The sequence below is a fragment of the Balaenoptera ricei genome, chromosome 1 (assembly GCF_028023285.1).
Source record: "Balaenoptera ricei isolate mBalRic1 chromosome 1, mBalRic1.hap2, whole genome shotgun sequence".
Lineage (NCBI taxonomy): Eukaryota > Metazoa > Chordata > Mammalia > Artiodactyla > Balaenopteridae > Balaenoptera > Balaenoptera ricei.
This window is the reverse complement of record NC_082639.1, coordinates 67,565,605-67,590,363: the sequence shown is the minus strand read 5'-3', so window position 1 is coordinate 67,590,363 and position 24,759 is coordinate 67,565,605. Positions and strand designations below refer to the sequence as shown.

The 24,759-nt window shown below is 42.9% G+C and overlaps 1 protein-coding gene across 2 annotated transcripts in view; it reads right to left on the bottom strand.

The window, feature by feature from the left end:
* Nucleotides 1-622: 622 nt before the first annotated feature.
* Nucleotides 623-24,759, bottom strand: part of AK5 (adenylate kinase 5) — a 244,225-nt gene continuing 220,088 nt past the window's right edge. The window contains exons 13-15 of one of the 2 annotated variants that reach the window (XR_009503655.1): nt 20,663-20,851; nt 13,334-13,537; nt 1,834-1,909 (exon numbers count right to left, since the gene is read on the bottom strand). Coding sequence is in view for 1 of the 2 variants with exons in the window: in XM_059924682.1 (XP_059780665.1) it covers nt 1,841-1,909; nt 20,663-20,851 (258 nt within the window). In the remaining variant the exon portion in view is untranslated. Of the gene's footprint in view, nt 1,910-13,333; nt 13,538-20,662; nt 20,852-24,759 lie in introns of both variants that reach the window. The other variant, XM_059924682.1, reaches the window with a different exon arrangement.

Genomic DNA, 24,759 nt, shown 5'->3' with positions numbered 1-24,759 from the left:
GTCTGCTGCCCTGCTGTCTATCAAAGCTGTGGTGGGCATGGGCTGTTGACCAATATGTGGTATGTGTTTAAAGAATGTTAATTCCTACAAAGAGTCACTTGGTGTTTTCTGGCACAACTGATAATTTTCATCCTGTAACTCTCTTTTTCTAATTTGCTCAAATATTCCTTGTCCTCCCCTGTAGAGAGTGTTACAACTCGGGGTAGTAATAAAGTATTTGACAACTGTGTGAGTTGTAGGAACATGCCCCTTTTTGTTAATAGAGGCGTAATTGTAACCAAAGAAATTTAATTTCTTCTTTAGCAAACACTGACATTTCTGTTTAAGAATGACTGCTAGAGTAAAAGGAAATAACCATGTATCATGAATTACACTGGAAGTTCTTTCTGTAATAGCTCAAAACTGGCCTATGGCCAAAATTAAAACCATATGAGCATATCATAAATCTCAACTCTTACTGTGTTTGCTTCTAATTCTGTTTGGAATAAGGCTTCAAATGCTTTCCAGAATGATGTGAGTTACAAATAAATAGAAAAAGAGTCATCCTGTGTTCCATTTACTTTATTTGTACATATCCATTTCAAGAAAAAAAAAAAAGATTTTAAAAATACAGTTCTGTCCCAGAAATGGATCCTTATCTGCACAACGATTGAAGAAAAAAAAATCATGCAAACGGAAACTATGGTCTTTTCTAGTGACTGAATGGAAGATGCAGTTATTCCAGTAGAATATATAAGAAACTCTTATTTGGCAACTGATAGCACAAAAGAGAAACCGAACTTCACCGGTTTGATTTGAGGAAACACAATTTTACATACGGATAAAAGGTTTGCAAACCCCTGGAAAAGGCCTGTATGGAACAAATACAGCATTGGGATCTGTTAAACATGGTGTACTGACATGCCCTTTCCACCCACATCAGTTTTGTTACTATATTTCTTACTTGCTTGGTAACTAAATAGATAATCATTTAAAACCAAAGCCATAAGTTGACATTAGTCCAGTGAATGTGATAACAAACCCCCTCATGCTTTTAAATTCTGTGCGGTCATTGGTTTTAACGTGTAATTCCCCAAGTGCACCACCAGGTATAGAAGAGACTAGGTTATTAGATGATTTATCCAATTTCTTCACTTAGCCAATACGACACTATTCCAAGTAGCCAGCATCATTGAAATGAATAGAGAAATGTTACCGGTGACTAGTCTAGATTTTGCTATCTTGGAAAAGCTATACAATTTCACATATAAAAAAGCTCTTATCACATTTTTTCAAATTTAATCAAATTTCTTATGAACAATTGGTGGTGTCTCGTCAACCCAATCTCTTCAGCTCTGAACTGGATGAGACTTGAGGAAACAGCATCCAGAGGAAGAGGCCCGGGCCTGCCCCCCCATCTTAAGGGCCTTAATCAGGGAACAAGAGATAGATCTTGAGAAGAGGAAGGAAGATGTGATGGGGCGTTAGGGGTGCTAACTCCTCCCTATCTGCGGAGAGTAGAACCGAATGATCAGACTAGTAAGTCCTGAAGGCACAACTGACACAGATGGGCACTGCACTGCTGTTCATGTACTAATTTAGCTCAGAGGTGATAGAAAAGTGTGCTGCTGTGAGTGCAGACAGCTGTCTGACTTAGGAAGAAAAGGTTGGATAATACCAGATACACCATGCATGATTTCCAGACACCTCTCAGGTCAAGCTGGGAAGCAAACAGCAATGTCATGATTTGGGGGCGGGGGCCACACAAAAGGTTTAAATGGAAACATATACTGTGTTAAGGGATGAACTTTTAATATTTTTCTCTGTCTCCACTCTCCTTAACATACATGCATTTTTGCCTTCAGAAAATAGAGTCAATAGCTGTGCAGAGTTGAAGAAAAACTTCCTCTGGCGTCCCCTCTGCATTTATCTATGTTTAAAAGGAAAGAAAGAGAAAGTTAGTCTTAAGAAATGTTTGTAAATAAGGCCACTTTTAGGAATAAAAAAGATTACCTGCTTTTAAGTTGCTGTGCAAAATTTTAAAACACAGGACTCCAAAATCACAGAGAAAAGAGTAGTTGTTTAAAAACTAGGTGCCTAATGAAAAAAACAAGACACGACTACACACCTATTAGAATGGGCAAAATCTAAAACACATCATCAAATACTGGTGAGGGTGTGGAGCAACAGGAACTCTCGTTCGTTGCTGATGGGAATGCAAAAGGGTACAGTCGCTTGGGAAAAGAGTTTGGCAGTTTCTTACAAATTAAACATTCTTAGCATATGACCCAGCAGTTTGTGCTCTTTGGTACTTACCCAAAGGAGTAGAAAACGTATGTCCACACAAAATCCTGCACACATGTTTATAGGTGCTTTATTCATGATTGCCAAAACTTGGAAGCAACTGAGATGTCCTTAGGTGAGTGGATAAATAAACTGTGGTACATCCAAACAATGGGATATTATTTAGTTCTCAAAAGAAATGAGCTATCAAGCCATGAAAAGACTTGGAGGAAACTTAAATGCATATTACTAAATGAAAGAAGCCAATCTCAAAAGGCTGCATACAATATGACGTAATGGAAAAATGGCAAAACTGTGGAGACAGTAAAAAAAGATCAGAGCTGGGGGGAAAGAGGAATGAGTAGGTGGAACGCAGGATTTTTATGGTAGTGAAACTATTTCGTGTGATATTATAATGGTGGATACATGTCGCTATACATTTGTCAAAACCCATAGAACGTGCAATGCCAAGAGTGAACCCTAATGTAAACTATGGACTTTGAGTGGTAATGATGTGTTGATGTAGGTTCATCAGTTATAACGAATGTGCTACTCCTGTGTGGGATATTTTTGTTTTGGGGGGGGGGGGTTGGCCACACCGCGCGGCTTACAGGATCTCTTGTTCCCCGAGCAGGGATTGAACCCAGGCCCCCTGCAGTGAAAGCTCGGAATCCTAACCGCTAGGCCACCGGGGAACTCCGTGTGGGATGTTGATAGTGGGAGAGGTTGTGTGTGTTTTGGGACGGGGAATATGAGAACTCTACTTTGTGCTCAATTTTGCTGTGAACCTACAGCCCATCTAACAACAACAGCAAAAGCTAGGTGCTTACTGAGGTAGATAAAGTATTGGTAAAGGTCACGGAAAGGCTTTGAGTTAGTTAAAATGAGACTTCTGAGTGTTCTGGAGTGTTTGGAGCAGGGTAGGAATAGGGCAGAGGTTGGGGGATGAGAAGGACGGGTGCGGAGAACAAAGCAGAAGTTGAGACTTCAACTTGCAGGTGTGCTAAGTGCTAAGGGCAGAGCCCTCTTGGAGATTGTTGATAGGCCAGGGCAAGGAGCCAACAACAGAGGAAGTAGGAGGGAGCTGATTTCCTGGGCGTGAAGGCACTACCACCCCCTCCTCTCAAAATTTCCCAGCATTGTGCCAACCACTGAGATTTGTCCCACTGCACATGTAGCATCCATAGAAAGTAGAGGCCTGGTGATCCGAATGAGACTCGTGGAAGGGGCAGGGTTGTGAGCTTGCTAAAACGCAGCTTTTTCATACTTCATCTCCAGAGGTTCTCATTTGGTGAGTTTGGGCTGGGCCTTCTAATCCACGAATTTAACAAGTTCTACTGATGATTTTGATGTGGGTCATCTCGGACCACACTTTGAGAAACTCTAGATGATTGCTTCAATTCCTGTCTACCTTCTTTGTGCAAACAAGTTTTGATTTCACAACCCCTGGGATTCCAGAGGTAGAATGAATGCTCAAAAGGAAAAAAAAAAAAAAAAAAAGTACACATTTAGGGACTTCCCTCGTGGTCCAGTGGGTAAGACTCCACGCTCCCAATGCAAGGAGGCCCGGGTTCAATCCCTGGTCAGGGAACTAGATCCCACATGCCGCAACTAAGAGTTCGCACGCCGCAACAAAGATCCCGTGTGCCACAACTAAGACCCGGCACAGCCAAATAAAAAAGTACACGTTTAAATATCCTAGAAAATAGATAATAACGATGTTTGTAGAAGCATTGTTTGTAATAGTCCCAAACCGGAAAAATTGCAAATGTACATCAGCAGTAGATGGACAAATAAATTGTGGCATAGTCATATAATGGAATACTATAGTAATGGAAAAAACAAACAAACTACAGCTACATCCAACAACATGGATTAATCTCACAAGGTTGAAGGAAAGAAACAAGTTGAAAAAATATGCATTCAGTATGATTCAATTTATATGAAGTTTAAAAATGAGCAAAGCTAAATTATATCGATTAGGGATCCATACACAGATGATAAAACCATAGTGAACCAGGGAAATAATTATCTTGAAAGTCAGGATGGTGGTTACTTCCTGGGGAGAAGAAGGGAGATTTGATTGGGAGGGAGAGACGTGGCAGAACTTCTGTGATTGTCTGCTGTTTCTTGACCTGCATGGTGATTACACGGTGTTCATTTTATAATTCTTCAAATTTTACATGTAACTTTTATGCATTCTTGTATGTATGCTGTATCTCACAGCATGGAAAAAATAAAACCTAAAGACATTTTTTCAGCTTCTCCCCCTCTTCCCCATAAACGTATCATACTTGATCCTTACAGGAGGGTTAAAGAGCAACCCGCAGCTGGTTTGTCTCCCTGGCTGGAGGCTCTCCATCTGGGGGGCAGGGACTTTGCTGTTTTCTGTCCCTCATAGCACCTTGCTTGTTGCTTTACCTCTTCTTCCTTTCCCTTTCAACCAACAAACATCTTCTGGGTGCCAACAATATATTACATGCTGGAGAAACCACGGTGAAATGGATCCAACGGTCCTGCTCTCAAGGAGCTCACAGCTCAAGGGTAGAGACAAACAACAGGAATTCACACCGTTGTCAGGTAAGCACAGGAGCTCTGGATAAAGGGATACTTAACACAATCTTGGGAGGGCAGGAAGCTTCCTGAGGAAAGTCGTCGTCGTCATCATCATTAAAAATAATACACTTTACTACTAATGAGGCATAAGTGCTATTTTTTTTCACTTCCACCCTTGCTTTACTTTCTCCCTTCCTTTCTCCCCTCCATCCCGCCCTCTCTTAATCCCGTCCATCCCTCCATCCCTGCTTTGCTCACTCCCTCACTCCCTACTGGGCTCCCTCCCTCTGTCACACCCTCCCTTTTCTGCTCCTCTCTCATTCCCTCTCCTCTCACTTGCTCCCTTCTTCCAACCCCTGCTCCATCCTCCCCTCCTCCCTAGCACTAGTGCTTTTAAACAAACAGGTAATTCTAACAATGATCTTAGGAGACAGGTATTGTTATCCCCATTTCACAGATGATGAAACTCAGGTCCTGAAAGATGAATTAAATTTCCCAAGGTCATACAGCAAAGCAAGTGTCAGACACCTGGTTCAAACCCAGGTCTCTGACTCCAAAGTCCTTGTACTTGTTGACTACATCCTTGTATATTACATCCACCAGTTCAAAATAGCTGGATGGTTGAATTTAGTGGGAGTAGCAAGGAGTGAAGCTGAAATAATAAGAAGAGGTTGACTATAAAGAGGCTAATAGACTATTATATAAGAATAATGGGGAGTTGGGTAATGGTTTTTAAGGAATAGGTTGACATAATCAAACACAGGAACATTAAAAATTTTTGATACATATTTAATTGAAAGGAAAGAAAGTTTGAAGGATACGGCAAAGAGCACTATTAGGAGAGATGATACCTGGTATTGTCCTTGGTGAACTTCAGGACCTGGACTGGCCACTGATCCTCCTGGGGTCTCAGCTTCCCCCTCTAGTATATGAAAAGACTGAACTAGGACTTGATAATTTCCAGGTTTGGTTCCAGCTCTGATATGCAATGCTATTCCAAATCTAAGTTCACATTTTCGTGGGGATGAGGCTCCTACTGGTAGGCATCAATTTAGTAGGATTGTTCAGCTTAGTTTGGTGTTGCCAGGTAGGCTGGGTCTAGAGGAATAGAGATGTATTTGAAGATAATAAAGAAGAATGAGAGCCTTCCCTATGGAGAGAACAGATAGAGGTCTGAAAGCACCTGGATTTTTCAGGGAACAATGGATCATTCCTTGAGGATACAGCAAAAACAGCTTGGTTGTGGGAAGAAGAAGGGGAGGAGGCTAGAAGAATAGGTTGGGATGAGCTTGCGTCTCCATAGATTTTCCCATTCTGGACATTTTATATAAATGGAATCACACTATATACAGCCTTTTGTGACTGGTTTCTTTCACTTAGCATGACGTTTTCCAGGCCCATCCACACTCTGTCCTCTGCCACTGCCCACTGCCCTGCTGAGCAGTCACCTGACCTCGCCTTTTCAAATCCTAGGAGGAGGGAAGAGAGGAAGAGGCTGTGAACTCAATTTCCTGCCTACTCTCAGAGAGGGTGGGTGAGAAGAGGTAAATCCACAAACACTAGGCTTATTATTTACACGATCCGTGATCATATCAGTGGGAGATGCATCAGATGCACAAAGACTCACTACAACCCTTCGGTACATCTTATAAGTTCTCTGTCCTGGTGTCCAGTGCTTTGTCCTTGGCAGAAAAACTTCTCAAAATTCACTCCATATCTTCTCCAGAAGAGGAAGCTAATTAGACTATGGGCTGACCCCAAGTCACCTTCTACTTCATGTGCATGTAAATATTCTCATTATAATATAATTGCCTAATCCAGGGATGCCTGTAGTGGGACTTTCAGCTTGGTTACAGCATCTGCTTCATTTGGACAAACCCCAGCTAGTTCTGGGACCTCTCTGGTCCTTACAAGGTGGTCAATATTTTTCAGCTTCCTCTTTATTTATCTGTTCTCCATAATTGTTTTTAAAAAATATTTATTTATTTATTTATTATTTTTGGCTGCATCGGGTCCTAGTTGCGGCACGCAGGATCTTTCATTGTGGCACACAGGCTCTTCCATGAGGTGCGTGGGCTTCTCTCTAGTTGTGGCCCATGGGCCCCAGAGTGCACAGGCTCTGTAGTTGTGATGTGTAGTAGTTGCATACGTGGCACATGGGTTCTCCAGTTGTGGCGCTCTGGCTCCAGAGCACATGGGCTCTGTAGCTGTGGCACACGGGCTCTTTAGTTGTGGTGCGCAGGCTCAGTAGTTGTGGTGTGTGGGCTTAGTTGCCCTGCGGCATGTGGGATCTTAGTTCCCCAACCAGGGATCGAACCTGAGTTCCCTGCATTGGCAGGTGGATTCTTAACCACTGGACCACCACGGAAGTCCCCTCTCCATAATTTCTTATTGAACTCTAGTTACTTGCATTTAACTGACTTAACATGTCCCCTATTTTACTAACTAGCCCTGATTTGTTTCCCTCCTCCAACCCATTCTTCTCTAACCAATACTACCCCACACTCTTAACCTTATATGCTTTTCTAAATTTGTCATCCTTCCAAAGGAAACCCATGCCTATATTTCCCACATTCTTATCGCCTGTCTAATAATCATCATGTCTCTTTTAACACTGATAAATTATTAGTACAAAAAAATTCTTTTAAAACAACACTGATTACATCCTCTCTATTTTTCTGCATTTTTTGGACTGATAACCTGTTCGTTCAATGTAATGCTAGTGTCACATTCACATAATCTCGTTTACTATTATTGAGAATTTCTTCTAGACTCTGACGAAAACACATTTGTTCATTACAACAACCTTTCTTTCCATTGTTACCTCTCCCCGCTTATCATCATAATGAACTAATGGCTCTTTCAACATCTTCAGCTGGTTGCAATTCATTGTGATGTTCAACTTTTCGCTCCTTGGCCAGATATAAGCCACCACTATCCCAAATATCTGCATGGCCAGCTCTGTGAGGACAAGACCATTACTCAGCATTTGTTTCCTCAGAGATTGGTCCTAGATAGGTATCTGGAAAGTATCCTCTAGATATCCAGTGATCCCACTCCTGGGCATATATTTGGAGAAAACTACAATTCGAAAAGATACATGCACCCCAATGTTCACAGCAGCATTATTTACAATAGTCAAGACATGGAAGCAACCTAAGTGTCCATTGATAGATGAATGGATAAAGAAGATGTGGTACATATATACAATGGAATATTACTCAACCATTAAGAAGAGTGAAATAATGCCATTTGCAGCAACATGGATGGACCTAGAGATTATCACACTAAGTGAAGTAAGTCAGAAAGAGAAAGACAAATATCATATGATATCACTTATATGTGGAATCTAAAAAAAATGACACAAATGAACTAATTTACAAAACAGAAATAGACTCATAGACATAGAAAATAAATTTATGGCTACCAAAGGGGAAAGGCACGGGGGAGGGATAAATTAGGAGTTTGGGATTAAAATATACACACTACCTTATGTAAAGTAGATAAGCAGGGACTTCACTGGTGGTCCAGTGGTTAAGAATCCATCTTGCAATGCAGGGGACCCCGGTTCGATCCCTGGTCGGGGAACTAAGATCCCACATGCTGTGGGGCAACTAAGCCCTCATGCTGCAACTACTGAGCCCAGGTGTCACAACTAGAGAGCCTGTGTGCCACAACTAGAGAGAAGCCCACGCACCGCAATGAAGAGCCCACATGCTGCAACGAAAGATCCCGTGTGCCGCAACTAAGACCCAAAGCAGCCAATAAATAAATAAATATTTTTAAAAATTAAAAAAAATAAAATAGATAACCAACAAGGACCTACTGTATAGCACAGGGAACTATACTCAATATCTTGTAATAACCTATAATGGAAAAGAATCTAAAAAATGAATATAAATATATATGTATAACAATCACTTTGCTGTACACCTGAAACTAACACAACATCGTAAATCAACTATATTTCAATTAAAAAAAAAAGTACCCTTATTTTCCCATTCCTTCTTCCCTTTCCTCACAGAAACAGGCTATTGTAGGAGCAGAAACATACTCTTGGAGCCCATTTTCTGACCCACTATCTGGACTTTATAGAAAGATATGGATTCTCTCTTGTAAAAGCTGGGCAACTTGGTTTTAGAAACAAGGGCTAATGAGCACAAGCATCTGAAGGGCGACACTTGATACTTTCTGACATCTGAGACTGGGAGGCAGAAGGCTTTGCAGCGGGATCTTGTCAATCAGGCCAAGGCTGATGTTTGGGGGAAGCTGCAAGCTGGGCTGAAGGAGTGAGTCATGCCCCGGAGCTTTAGCTGGGCCATCTCCCGCTTCTATTTCCATCCAAAACCTCCCTCTTCATTTTGCTTTGTGGCTTAAATCCAGGCCTTTATTTATTTAATTAAATAAAAGAAAGCTGCTCATTGCCATCCAGAGTCACGTGCTGTGGTGTGTGCCTCTGTGGAGCCCAAGGACGTGAGGAGATTTCAAGACAGAATCAAATAATTAGACTTTCTACATGGAAAAAGCAGCCTTTGACTTGGGTGAGTGGGAAATACATGAAGTTAATCTGAGACCCTCATTAGGCCCAAGAAGCAGAATTCTGAGAACAAAAATTGAGAGGCAATGAGGTAACATCTTTTTTCTTATAGAAGCTCTGTGTGTGTGTGTGTTGGGGGTGGGGAGGAAGGTATAGGTTGGATTTTTATGGAGCAAAAGAGAGCCCAACTGAACTGAGTGGGATCAAAGTCCTCTGTCTACTCTCCAGATTTCTCCTTCAGTTCTTCAGAGATGACCTGATCATTTCCTGAATCTCATCTAATTCCCACATGGGGAGTATTTTAAGAGAACAACAAGTGGCTTTTATATTTTCATATATAACTGTGGAACTCATAGGAAATGGAAAAGAACCAACTTCCTAAGTGCTTTCTAAGCTACAAGAACTATTCTTGGTGCTTACAACTTTGGCAAATTTAAATGAGCTCACAAGGTGCTAGTGTTTAGCCCTTGATGAACAGATAAGAATCCTGCGTAATTAGCATACTAATTGTACAGTGTGAAGAGAACTTCCTCAGCAATTGTGCAAACTCGAAAATAAGGTGTCCTCCCACATATGGTAAGTTTTCATCCCGTAATCAATGTGATAATATTAATTTACAGCAACCCTCTTTTCCCATGAAGAGTAAAAGTAAGCTTCATGATCTTTTCCCAAAGGATCTCCAGTTCTGAATCAGCAGAGTCAGAATGTATGAGGTTTTAATATATTTAATTTAATTGAAAACCAGGTGAGTGGATTTGCTTCTGACTTGAAGAATTTATCACTTTCGGTCTAAGACTTGATATAAAATCCTGCAGTAAGTGATATCCTGATCAATATACAAAAGATTTTTTTAATAAAAAAACTAAAGGCAAGTGAACAGGAAATATGATTAAATTTCTGAGGTTTCACCTGACTTCTGGAAGGAAAAGTAGAGCAGTCAGAGATAGTATTTCTGCCCAGCCGTCAGCAGAACAGATTGCAAATTAGGAAAGTAGTTACACCACCTTGGGAATTGCACGTTTTGTCTACTCTTTAGTTCTATGAATTTATGAACTGTAAAACAGTTGGCTGGGGCATATACCCTGAGAAAACCATAATTCAAAAAGAGTCATGTACCACAATGTTCATTGCAGCTCTATTTACAATAGCAAGGACATGGAAGCAACCTAAGTATCCATAGACAGATGAATGGATAAAGAAGATGTGGCACATATATACAATGGAATATTACTCAGCCATAAAAAGAAACGAAACTGAGTTATTTGTAGTGAGGTGGATGGACCTAGAGACTGTCATACAGAGTGAAGTAAGTCAGAAAGAGAAAAACAAATACTGTATGCTAACACATATATATGGAATCCAAAAAAAAAAAAAAAGAGAAGGTTCTGAAGAATCTAGGAGCAGGACAGGAATAAAGACGCAGATGTAGAGAATGGACTTGAGGACACGGGGAGGGGGAAGGGTAAGCTGGGACGAAGTGAGAGAGTGGCATGGACATATATACACTACCAAATGTAAAACCGATAGCTAGTGGGAAGCAGCCGCATAGCACAGGGAGATCACCTCGGTGCTTTGTGACCACCTAGAGGGGTGGGATAGGGAGGGTGGGAGGGAGACGCAAGAGGGAGGAGATATGGGGATATATGTATATGTATAGCTGATTCACTTTGTTATAAAGCAGAAACTAACACACCATTGTAAAGAAATTATACTCCAATAAAGATGTTAAAAAAAAAACAAAACAGTTGGCCGGTTCAAACACTGCCCAGATGGAGTGTTTTTCCTGAATTTTCCCACACTGTTCAAAACATTGCTTGAGTTTCATTTTTCATGTATTGGCGCCATGGGGCTCCTGGGAAAAAACCAAGCTGCTATTGAGTGTTTTATGATGATTGTGTGGCTGTTGGCCACCTTTTTCCTCTTCTAACCCTGTCCTCTGTTCAACCAGACAGAGCCCCACACCACAGGGATCCCTCACAGCCAGAGGAGAGCGTGGTGCCCAGCCATGGCCAAGCCCTTCACATGCAGCACTTGTGCACGTCTCTGGACAATCATTAGATGCGCTTTTCCAAAGTCAGGGTCATGGAAAAGGCTGCCCCTGGGGAGTTGTCCATTTCAGAGATCTGGTCAGGCCACACATTCCTCCTCACTCTCAAGGCCTTAGAAAGAAGGAGGACTACGTACACCTTTACTTTAGAGAGCTTTAAGGACAAGCTTTAGCAAAAATACCAGGATGATTCATAATCTGCACATTAATGATGGTTCTATACACAGGACTTCCCAAAGTACCAGCAGTTTGTCCATTTAAAATGTTACCTGCTACTCCCTTTCCTTCTTTCTCTTCCTCTCAATTCTGTCTGTAGTTTAAATTTGACTAACAGATCTTCTCAAAGACATGAAAAAACAAAAAACCAAAAAACTGTCCTTTCTTAAAGTGAACTTTTCTAAAACAGATCTGATCAGCCATGTCCCTGCTTGAAATTAGTGGTTCCCTTCATTACTTGCAGTACTTAGTTCAAACTTTCTAGAAGAGGCTAGAACTATCCAGGATACAGTAAACACTAGCCACAGGTGGCTACTGAACACTTGAAATGTGGCTAGTATAAATGAGGAATTAAGTTTTTGATATTCTATAATTAAAGTGAATCTAACTTTTAAAACTAATATTTGACTCAATTATTGGATCATTAAAAAATATATTTGAACAAGTTGGGTATGTGAGATCTACCTTTTCAACTGGAAATTTTATGAGATACAAATACCATTCTAGTATTTCTGATGAAAATTTAGAATCTGAATTGAGATATGCTTAAATACCAGATTTTGAAGACATAGATTGAAAAAAATATAAAACCATCACATTAACGATTTTTTATATTGATTATGTGTTAAAATGATAACATTTAGGCTATATTAGGTTAAATAAAATATATTGGTTTTTTTTTTTAAATATATTGTTAAATTAATCTCACTTGTTTCTTTTTACTTTTTTTTTTGCTTAATGCAACTGCTAGGAAATTGTAAATTACCTATTTGGCCCAGATTATATCTCTGCTGGACAATGCTGGTCTAGAATATTTATTGTATGAAGGAGGAATGAAGCCTCTACCTTGCTTTTTAGTCAAGTCTGCCCCCCACTTTAATCCATCTGTGCACACTACGTCCTGTGCTAGCACTACTGGTCTCCTTCTCATGTCAGAGCCTTGGTCCCCTCCCTTCCATCTGGCTCAAACTTCTGCTCATCCTTTAGGACCCAGCTCAAATGTCTGCTTCTTTCTGAAGCTGTTACCTACCTTTCCAGACCCAAGCTTTTTTGCTCCCAAAGACCTGGAACATTCTGTAAATCCTATTACTATTGATAACATTTACAACCTTGCTGTGGGTGCAGAGTTTCATCTGTCTCTTTTCCTCTCTGAATACCCAGCACTAACCACCCAGCATTTGGACATTGGAGATGCCCCATAAATGTCTGTGGACTATATCAAGGACCTTAGATGGAACAGCACCAGTTCTCTGCTGGTAGAATCCGTGGCAGTGACTACTGCAGAGGTTCTGAGTTAGGGTGGAGCCCAGTGAAGGGACTGCCCTGAGCTGGGTAAAAGCAAAACCTAAACCCACCATGTGATGAAAGCAACCACGGAGGAAGACAATCAGGAATGTGTACAGAAGAGAACAAAAGTCTGGCGTTCTCTTCTGCCTGCTGTCCTGTGAGGAGACAAGCTGCAGTGAGCACAACTCAGTTCAACAGGACCACAGGGGTGCAAAGAATACTGTACCGAAGCAAAAGCTCTTTGCGGGAATCTAGCGAGGGCCTGACCATCAGGAAGGGAGCGGGGTGGAGAGAAGAGTATTTCAAACAGACTCATAAGGAATGGGTTTCTTAAGTCTCCCAGAGACAGATGGAAGATTTATGCCTCATTTGTCAAGCAGGAGGACAGAACCTCAGGGCCCCTCTAGGTCACTCTCTCCTTCATGTACCTTCCTTTCTCCTGGGCCAGCGGGCAGGAGGGAGAGTTTTCTCCAAATCCAGGTTGCTAGTAGCACTCAACCAGGGCAGGTCCAGATTGAATTAGGGGAAGCTTCAGGCTCAGAACTGAGAAGTAAACTCAGCTGAGGTGGGGCATTGCTCGAAGAGGCCAGGCATCCAGGAAATCCCAAAGTTTTTCTACATGTTGAAGAACTCTTCTCAGGGCAACAAGGAGAGAAAGGGAAGTGAAAATTAATGGGTTAAAAAAACCCTCTGCTTAGGCCCTGAATAGACATTTTTCCAAAAAAGACATACAGTTGGCCAACAGACACATGAAAAGATGCTCAATGTCACTGATCATCAGGGAAATGTAAATCAAAACCACAGTGAGATATCACCTCACCCTTGTCAGAATGCCTATCATCAAAAAGACCACAAATAACAAGTGTTGACGAGGGTGTGGAGAAAAGGGAACCCCTGTGCACTGTTGGTGGGAATGTAAATCGCTGCACACACTGTGGAAAACAATATGGATGTTCCTCAAAAAATTAAAAACAAAACTACCGCATGATCCCACAATTCCACTTCTGGGTATTTACCCGAAGAAAACAAAAACACTAATTTGAAAGCATATATGCATCATTATTCACAATAGCCAAGATATGGAAGCAACCTTAATGTCCACCAGTAGATGACTGGATAAAGAAGATGTGGTACATAAACACAATGGAATACTACTCAGCCATAAAAAGAATGAACTCTTGCCATCTGCGACAACATAGATAGATCTAGAGGATGTTATGCTAAGTGAAATAAGTCAAGACAGAGAAAGACAAATACCGCATGATCTAATTTATATGTGGAATCTAAGAAACAAAACAAACAAAAGAAAATAAAAACAGACTCATAGACACAGAGAGAAAATGGGTGGTTGTCAGAAGGGAGGGGAAGGGGGGTTCGGGAGGTTGGACCAAATTGGTGAAGGAGATTAAGAGGTACACACTTCCAGTTATAAAATAGATAAGTCATGGGGATGTGGTATACAGCCTAAGGAATATGGTCAACAATACTGTAGTAACTTGGGAAGGGGACAGATGGTTACTAGATTCATTATGGTGATCATTTTGTAATGTATTTGAATTTCAAATCACTATGTTGTACACCTGAAACTAATGTTATATTGCGGCTACTAGAAAATTTAAAATTACACCTACGGCTCACATTTAATTTCCATTGGATGGCACTGGGGTAGAAGGAAGAGAGTTATGTGTTCCTGAGAAAAACAAGGAACAGTGGTACATAAAAAATACAGCAAACGTTCTTGAGTTAAAAAAAACTGTCATGCCATTGAAAATCATTGAAAAGCAGACCTATATCTGGACTCCAGTTTTAAATTACATGGAAAAACATTAAAATTTTTTCTTTAAAGATACTAGTTGAAGAAAGTTTACTTCCAAATTTGTTTTTGCCTTTCTTCCAGCACACTAAATGCTTCAAAACAATGGGGCAACGTTTACTGACTTGCCATAGAGAAATATTGTGACCTAAATTTTATATACTGTGAAACAGTTATTTGTGTAACAAACCACCATAGTGACATTCTCAGGTATTCGTAGAGAGATTGAACTAAAAATTAGTTCAAGAGTTATTTTAGCCAATTGAAAGAAGAATCAAAATGAAGAATTTGAGTACAGAGGATTCAAGGTATAAAAGTAATCTGGGTTTTTCCTTGCCTTGTGCTAGATTCCTATCTTAAGAATGCACTTGACTAAGGGCTATCAAGTAGATTTTGCATCCAAGGGGTAAAATTTGATTCGATGCTGCCTTCTGCTTCCACTCCTTTCATGGAAGTTGCACAACTACATTTCTCATTCTTTATCCCTCAGTTCACAGGAAGTCTCCTGCCAGGTTGGATGACTACCCAGAACAATAAATGGGTACAGCTGTATTTTGGGACGTACTAAAAATGGCTAAGCTATTTATGAAGTTGGGACACTGCAGCAGAAGAACTGTTGAACGAATAACTTATTTTCTCCTTTACAAAAGCCAAGTTGCCAAGGAACTGGATTTTCTGCATCTGTTGAATGAATGTTTAATGAGTCATTGGCCTCTCTTTTTATGTTTTAAATTGATTAAGACTAATAAATAACCCAGGGATGGATATCATCTGTTACCAGGACCGCTTCCTCTATGGCCTGGGGGTATTTCTGGGCTTATGATGCCATGAGCAAAAAGTATATTAAAAAATCAAGAGGGCCTCCCTGGTGGCGCAGTGGTTAAGAATCCACCTGCCAATGCAGGGGACACGGGTTCGAGCCCTGCTCAGGGAAGATCCCACGTGCCGTGGAGCAACTAAGCCTGTGCACCACAACTACTGAGCCTACGCTCTAGAGCCCACAAACCACAACTATGAGCCCGTGTGCCACAACTACTGAAGCCCGCGCGCCTAAAGCCCATGCTCTGCAACAAGAGAAGCCACCGACCGCCATGAGAAGCCCGCGCACCGCAACGAAGAGTAGCCCCTGCTCGCCGCAACTAAGGAAAGCCACGCACAGCTTGCACAGCAATGAAGAACCAAAGCAGCCAAAAATAGATAAATAAAATAAATAAATTTATTTAATAAAAAAAGAAGAAACTCAAATGTAAGAAAATATATCAAAATGGTCATTAATGATTATCTTTGGGTTGAAGAATTCTGGATAATTTTTATCTTTATGCTCTTAAATTTTCTAGTTTCTTTTTAAAAAGTAGTTGTTACTTTTATCCTTAGCAAAAGGAGAGGTTTTAAATATCAATTTATACACTTCTGTACTTGCCACTTGAGGAAGCTATTTCTGGAATTTCTCCCAGTTCACAAGATCTTCTCTTCTGGAAATTCCTTGTTCTCCCCTCAGTTTTCAGGGAAGAGTCCCAGGCAACCATGCAACCATGTTTTTATTAGTCAGGTCTTAATTCAAATGCTACCTCCTTAGAGACTTTCCAAACACCTGTCTAAAGTCCCCACCCCTAACAAGTCACTCTGTTTTGTCTTATTCATAGAGCTAATCCTATTAGCAATTATTTTATTTTCTTGTCTACTGCTCTTCTCTTTTCAGTGAGGGACTTTGTCTTATTTATTGCTGTGTCTCCAGCACCAAGAATCTGACACGTGCTATGCACTCAATAAAACAGCCACAAGTGAAAAAAGCTCCACGTGACCCCGCCTGCCTGGCCATAGCTGATAGGACCAGGGACTGGAGCAAAACAAGGCCAATCAGAATATTTCTCTCTGGAATTTGGAGCTGTTGTGGTAACATGAACATGGAAGCTGCTCGTTTGCCATATTCTAGCTTCTGGGCCAGAGAAGGAGAAAAATCAAGATGAGAGAGAGAAGGAGGGAAAGACAGGTGTGAGGAGCATAGGGAAACCTGGTCCCACGGGCTTCCTGGACCTGCTGCGTTTCAGCCTTGGTTCACATAACCTTACAAGTAAGCTCCGTGTTTCAGGTTAGGCCAGCTAGGGTTGGTGCCTGTTACCTACAACCTCATGAATGTACCTGTGGTCACCATTATGCTTTAAAAATTCATAGCCAAAATATTTGAAGGAAATAATCCAGAATGTTTGCCTCTGAGTGATGGGACTACCTAGTTTTCTATATTTTCTAAAACAAGTATGTGTTACTTTTATGATTACAAATATATGTGTGTTTTTTTTTTTTTTTTTCCCTGAGAAGCATGGAGTGACAGACCTAGGGTATTCCAGGAGATCCCATTCTGTCCATCCATTTTATTCTGCTGAGAGGTTTAGCTGTGAAATGACTCACCAAGTTCCCAAAGCTCATTTCCACCACCGTGGCTTGGGTTTTCTTATACCCAGGCCAGTATTCTCTCTACTGGGCAACCTTTGGACAATTATTGTGTTGTTCACTTCAAAATGCTACATTTCAATTATTTCTTCAATAATAAATACTCTCCCTCAAGGTGAAAAAAGCTTTCTCTTACAGATCAACTCTAGTGAGTTGTGTGTGACTACCTGTATTGCTGTGTTGAGAAAGTTTCTGAGGCAGCGTCCAGACTGGGTAGGAAGGTAGTACCACAGCTGACTAACTGATGTCTGCCCTGAGTGCAAGGAGGAATGGAGTGACGTGGACGAAAGTTCTAATTCTTTCTTAGATGCAGCGCAAAGCTGGCGTTGTAAGAGAGGAAAACGGAAGGTCAGGGGATCCATTCGATTCACATATGCTTCTATCCCTTGGTTTATGATACAGGAAGTTCTAACTTTACTGTATGATGATGGCATAACAAAGACAAAGAATAAGGCAGTGACTATATAAGTTCTGCTTTGCTTTTTCGTTACTTTTGTTCGAAATTTCATTGCACTTTTCCAGCTAGTTGGTGGCCAAAAGGGCTGATTATCATTAAGCAGTAAAGGTGTCAGGGGCTGGATCGAGTGTAAGGATAACTGGGCAACACTGAGGTCTGAGGGAAGTGCTTTTGGAGGGTCCTCTGTTTCTGGGCTGGACCACTGGGCAGCTCTAATTCCTAAAGAAATCTCACTGAGCTACTGATTCATCTCACTTGCATCTTGAAGTGCATTCACCACCCCCACCTAGTTTAAGAAAACTCCTTAAATGATCCAGGAGCCCACCTGGAGAGTGAGCAGCCTCGCCTTGGGCTCAACAACCAACGAGACAGGGAAGGGGTACTAAGAATCCGAAGAGCATTGCAGGAACAAGACACAGGCTGTCGCTTCAAATCAGAGGCAATTAAGCTGATGCTCGGAGACCAGGCAGGAGCCCAGAAGGCCAGAGGACACAAAGGGACAGAGACTTTCACCTCCAGTGGAAACCAAGCCGGCCTGCTCTCTCGCCTCTCCTCCAGTCCCCCTCTGTGGCCCGAGCTGCTGGCGAGCCCCATGGGGCACCTGCAAAACATTGTCACCTACCTGGGCCCCTGGGCTAGCACTAGGCCGCCCTGTGTTGTCTCTACTCCAGGTGGGGGAGGAAGGCTGTTCATCTCTGCAGCTGCGTGGGTGAAGACAGCCCCGGGCAGAGGCAGGGACAAAGCAGCTTCTTCAGAGAGGCCCTCTGGGAGTCCTGAGGGCTGGAGCCCACGCTGTTCCAGAGTCAGGGCTGGAGTGGTTTTAAATATTTGCCAAGTGGATCATACATGTTACCTCACCACAGACCCAACAGCCAGCATCTCCAAAATGCGGTTGGGGGGGAGCTGCAGAGATGAGCCGCATGGGACGGGAAACTCCCTTTCCCATTAACTTAGATATTAAATTTCTAAGGAGGATCCCAGAAATCAGCTTTATCTGAGAACTCGGTTAGCCCCGCATGCACGTGCCAATCATTTGTGAGTGTGTAGAATTTAGGTTGGAATAATACAGGAGAGAGGTAAAAGGGCTTTTCTGACTCTGAATTACTTAGGGGCTTTTCTCACCTCTGCAAATCTTGAAAGTGGAAGGTAATTTCCACGTGTGTTCTAGGCGGCACGAAGGGTGGAAATCACCAATCCTGGAAAGGCCTCTGCCACCTGAATTCTTAAGACCCTGCTCTTACATAGTGCACTTTTTGTTTGCTTGTTTCTAAAGATCTAGATCTTTGTTTTATGTAGCAACCAGAGGTTACATGAAGTACAGCAAATAGGATTCGTCTTGCTCAAGTCCTAGCAATTGGAAGGAGCTGCCTGGCGCGCTGTGCTAACAACATCACGAGGCCACGTCTGGATCTTGAGGAAAGCGCCACGATGGCTTAGCAGTGTCTGCTGTGGGTGCAGGAGGTGGGGATGACGGCTGTCATGTCACACACATGACATCTCTGAGTTAAATCATGGAGCACCTTTCAGATTCGACACAGGGCTAAGTTCGTAGGAGTCTGGAAAATGGACCATTAAGAGGCTCAGAAGATAAGAATTCATTATCAGTGGTTTTCCCCAAGGAATGGATCATGTAGCTGTCTCCGAGACAAGTTTGTTATTGATTGACTGATGTCTCCTTTTAACTTCCTGGGAAAAGCAGAGAGTAGCTGTTCACTCTCTCTCCTCTGCGTTGGGTCCTCAGGGTTTGGTTCCTGGATACTCCCCAGCCTCCCAGCGGTCTCCTGGCCTGACCTTCTTGGGACCCATTCTCCACAAGGCTGATGGAGGGAGCTTGCTAAACGGAAACCCTGACTATGTCTGTCCCCTTTGGTAGTTCCCGTCATCATCCTCAGGATAATTATTTGCTCCTATGATAAGTTCATCTTGATCTGGTCCTTGCTTGCCTCTCCACCTCCACCTCTTGTCCCTCGTTTCCTTGGCACTGTAGGTCACAGCCGAGCTCCTTCTGTGTGAGGGGCTCTGCTCCCCTTACGGCACCCGCACCTCGGGCTCAGCTTAGTTCTCCTCTGGTGACCTTCCTCAACGCCTTCTGCCTCCCCTCAGACCAGCTTAAAGGGCCCTTGGAACTCACTCTGTGCTCGCTTTGACCCCATACTGTGATCACAGGTGTGTCTCTCTCCCCTACTAAACCCTAGGCTCTAGCAGGCAAGAACCGCATCTTATCACCTGCATCCAAACCACCATGGCAGTGGATGGTCCATAGGAGGTGCTTGATACACAGTTATTAAATGAGTGAATGAATGGGGATTGGGTAGTTTTCCCAAATTCGTGAACTTAACAGGGACTCAGCATGGATTAGCGCTTGTAATCATTGAGTTGACACCACCCGTTTCCTCATTGTTTCACCTCATCTGCTCTCCTGGCCCCATATGTTGCTTCTCCCAATAACACTAGTCATTGCAAGAAACTGAGGCAGCCAAGGGCCAATTATGAACTAGGCAAAAATCTAGAAATGCAAAGTTGTTGAATTTTAGATCTAGACGAGACCTTCTGGATCCTCCTGTGCAGCTGAGGTCTGGGAGGCAGAACTTAGGCCTCATCCACACCTCCCTCCCTTCCTCCCTCCCTCCCTCCCTTCTTCCCCCCTCCCTCCCTCCCGCTCCCTCCCCCCTCCCTCTCCCCCTCTCTCCCCCTCCCTCTCCCCCTCGCTCCCTCCCCCTCCCTTCCTCCCTTCCTCCCTTCCTTCTCCCCCTCCCTCCCCACCTCCCTCCCTCCTTCCCTCTCTCCCTCTTTCTTGGAAATAGGACCGTTTCCAGCAACCATAATGGCATCTATAAACATTGTATGGCCAGGTTTTCATGGCCCGTATGATGACATACAAAAGTGAAAAGAGTAAGGGACCCATATTTTGGCCCAAATTGTGCAGCTGTATGCAGTTCTAATTCCAAGATACCCTAACCGAAATTTCCTATTTTTTTCTCTGTTTTTGAAAAAAAAGTGGGCGGCTGGTTCATTTTGGGGGGCTGTGAGGTGACTCACCTTATGCAGCTGTGTTTTCGTCTCATAGTAGGCGACCATGGGGATGGAGGCCCGGTAGTAGGTCTCAAGGCGCTTGGTGAGAGCGGTTCTGTCGTCCGCGCGCGGGCCGCTCCCGCTCCGCTGGAGAAGGCGGTTGGTCATGGTGTCTGCCGAACAGTCCATACAGATCACCAAGCGAGGGTCTCCAATCTGGGGATGGGGAGGGGGCACAACACGCTCAGAAATTCCACTCAGCGAGGTTCTGGGAAGACCTGGGATCCCTAGTTCTTTACTTCTGCTTCCTCTCAGGGTCCCAGACCTACATTGTGGCAGAGTTGGGACAGGACATCACGGCTCCTTATTTCCACATCAGAGGCTTTCCACAGGCTGCCTCAGAGCTGTCTCTTGTCCTCAACGTTTAGGTCACCTCATGTAATGCAGGGATTGTATAGAATGCTACCCAATGCAGTCACAATCTGTCCTCCACACTAAGGGGAGGGGTGTGTGTGTGTGTGTGTGTGTGTGTGTGTGTGTGTGGTGCTTCCCGCTGGGAGCCCTGCCTGACCTACCGAGACAAGCTAATCACCTCCTTCTGTGTCCACCACTATACCTCACATGAGCCTCCAGGAGCACACTGTGGCTGTGTCTGTACTGCGTGGGGGTCAGGAGAGCACAATGGTTGAGCACAAAAGGTTCGAGTCAGGCTGCTGAGGGTCAAATCCTGCTGTGGTGACTTGTCTCCAAGACGGTCTTCATTGATTCATTACCTCCATGTACTTTAAGCTCTTCCCCCCATTGAGACATAGAGCCCATTCCTCTACCTCCTTGAATCTGAGCTGAACTGTAACTGACCAACAGAACATGGTAGAAATGATGCCACATGCTTTTATTATTTATTTATTTATTTAATAACTTTTAACATCTTTATTGGAGTATAATTGCTTTACAATGGTGTGTTAGTTTCTGCTTTATAATGAAGTGAATCAGCTATACATTTACATATATCCCCATATCTCCTCCCTCTTGCGTCTCCCTCCCACCCTCCCTATCCCACCCCTCTAGGTGTTCACAAAGCACCGAGCTGATCTCCCTGTGCTATGTGGCTGCTTCCCACTAGCTATCTATTTTACGTTTGGTAGTGTACACATGTCCATGCCACTCTCTCACTTCATCCCAGCTTACCCTTCCCCCTCCCCGTGTCCTCAAGTCCATTCTCTACGTCTGCGTCCTTATTCCTGTCTTGCCCCTAGGTTCTTCAGAACATTTTTTTTAGATTCCATATATATGTGTTAGCATACGGTATTTGTTTTTCTCTTTCTGACTTACTTCACTCTGTATGACAGACTCTAGGTCCATCCACCTCACTACAAATAACTCAATTTCGTTTCTTTTTATGGCTGAGTAATATTCCATTGTATATATGTGCCACATCTCCTTTATCCTTTCATCTGTCGATGGACACTTAGGTTGCTTCCATGTCCTGGCTATTGTAAAGCCACATGCTTTTAGAAGCAAGATCATAAGAAGTTTTGCAGTTCCTGCCTGGTCAACTGCCACCTAAGATGTCCAATGACTCTGACTGCTAGGCTGGGAGGAAGCCCAAGCTAGCCACACAGAGAGGCCATGTGGACAGAGATGCCTGACCAGACCTTGGCTGTTGTAGACATCCCAGCCCCTGCTCCAGACATGTCTACTCAGCCTTACCAACTATCTGACTGCAACTGAATAAAGGACCTCAAGTGAGAACCAGCCAGCTGAGCCCATCAACCTCCAGAACCCTATTAGAGAAAATAACAAATTGTTTTTTTAAGTTACCTGGCTTCATCATTAACTAAAAGTGTCACTCAACTTCTCTGCACCCCCAACTTTCTCATTTGTTCAATGAGGATGATCACAGAATTGCTGTGAGGATTAAATACAATTAAATAAGGTAATGTAAGTAGATTGCTTGGCAGATGGAAACACTTGGTAAGTATCAGCCACTATGCTTATTCCCATATTGGGCTATGATCTCTTTCTTTGTGTGTAGGCGTTAGGAATGCTCAGCTCCTGATTCCAAGTCTTGTATATAGTAGGTAACAAAGAAATATTTTCATGAATGAGTGATAGTGTATGATCTGTAGTGTGTCTCTCCCCATCTCCCCATCCTTCCCTTAAAGTGTTCTTTTGCTTCTGATGTCTCTCTCTGGACGATACCAACCTTGCCTCCACTACCAATCTCAACCCTGGATCAGAAGAAATTGTTGCTCTCTTCTGATCTTGCAATGTAAACGAAAGTTTACCGCCCCACTGTGGAAAGTGCCTGGGAGGGATGGGAACAAAGTTAGGGTAGGGGAGGACTTTAAGACAACACGCAGAGTCGAAAGTTGTCAGTAAGTGCTGTTCAGTGATTTATCTACCCCCTCTGAAGGATGTACTTTAAGAAACAGAGTGGAAAAATTCTCCAAAATCTAGAAGAGTGAAATAAACCTCTGGAACATGTCATCTAACTCTTCTGTCTTTATTAATTGGAAGAAAAAAAAAAAGCATTTGAGCAGTAAGAAAGCTGTGTGAAAGTTTAGAAGACAATGACCCTTGTCCACCAGCAGAGGGCGAGCTTGGGAGGCAGCCTAGGGCTCAGTTACAGAGTTTGGCTCCTGGAGCAGTTTCCGGCCAGGGTTGTGTTTGGAGACTAGGCGATTTTTCTTACTGTGGCGGTTTTCAGGCCACTTGTGAGGACACAGATGACAATTCAGGGACTCACTCAGGTACAGAGATAATGTGTGTCTGAGCAGGAGCTGGCAGTAAATGAACCGAAATAAGTGCAGGACAGAGAGGGAGCTTCCACCTTGATTCTCAAAGTGTGGGCTGTGAACTGGCAGCACAGGCTTCATCTGGGAGCTTGTTAGAAATGCAGATGCTCAGGCACCATCCTCGACCTGCTGACTCTGCATTTTAAGAAGATCCCCAGGTGATGCTTCACAAAATAATACCTTGAGAAGCTGCTCTCCTGCCAAGATTGGGGTTTGACCCAACCTATTTCTCCTGGAGTCAGCACTCCCTTCCTACATAAAAAGCTGTCGAGCAGCCATTCCATTTGGAAGTGGCCTGTACCACTGATTCTTTTTTTTTTTTAATTAATAAATTTTAAGTTTTAGAAGTTTTAGGTTTACAGGAAAATTGAGCAGATAGTACAGAAAGTTACCATGTAATTGCCCTCCCCTGGTTTCCCCTATTATGTCTTTAGTGTGGTACATTTGTTACAATTAATGAAACAATACTGAAGCATTAACTGAAGTCCATAGTTGACATTAAAGTTCATCCTTTGTGTTGTACATTCTATGGGTTTTGACAATTGCATCATGTCATGATCCACCATTATAGCATAATACGTAATACTTTCACCACTCTGAAAATCTCCTGTGCTCTTCCTATTCATTCCTCCCTCTCTCTCCTCCCTAACCCTGGCAACTACTGATCATTTTTTAACTGTTTCTATAGAATTGCCTTTCCCAGAATATCACATTGTTGAACTCATCCAGTGTGTAGCCTTTTCAGGCTGGCTTCTTTCACTTAACCATATGCATTTAAGTTTCTTCCATGTCCTTTCATGGCTTCAGAGCTCATTTCTTCCACTGATGCTTTTAACACCTAAAAGTTTTTGAAAAGTTTGAGTGAAATACCATTCAATCATTTTTCAAAATGCTTTGATATATATATTTTTTAATTTTTATTTATTTATTTATTTATTTATGGCTGTGTTGGGTCTTCGTTTCTGTGCGAGGGCTTTCTCTAGTTGTGGCGAGCGGGGGCCACTCTTCATCGCGATGCGCGGGCCTCTCACTATCGCGGCCTCTCTTGCCATGGAGCACAGGCTCCAGACGCGCAGGCTCAGTAATTGTGGCTCACGGGCCCAGCTGCTCCGCGGCATGTGGGATCTTCCCAGACCAGGACTCGAACCCGTGTCCCCTGAATTGGCAGGCAGATTCTCAACCACTGTGCCACCAGGGAAGCCCCGATATATTTCTTTAGAAAGTCCCTTGGAGTAGCTCTGCCTTTTTTCCCTGAACCATGTTTAGCCTCTAACACAGCGGTCCCCAACCTTTTTGGCACCAGGGATGCTTTCGTGGAAGACAATT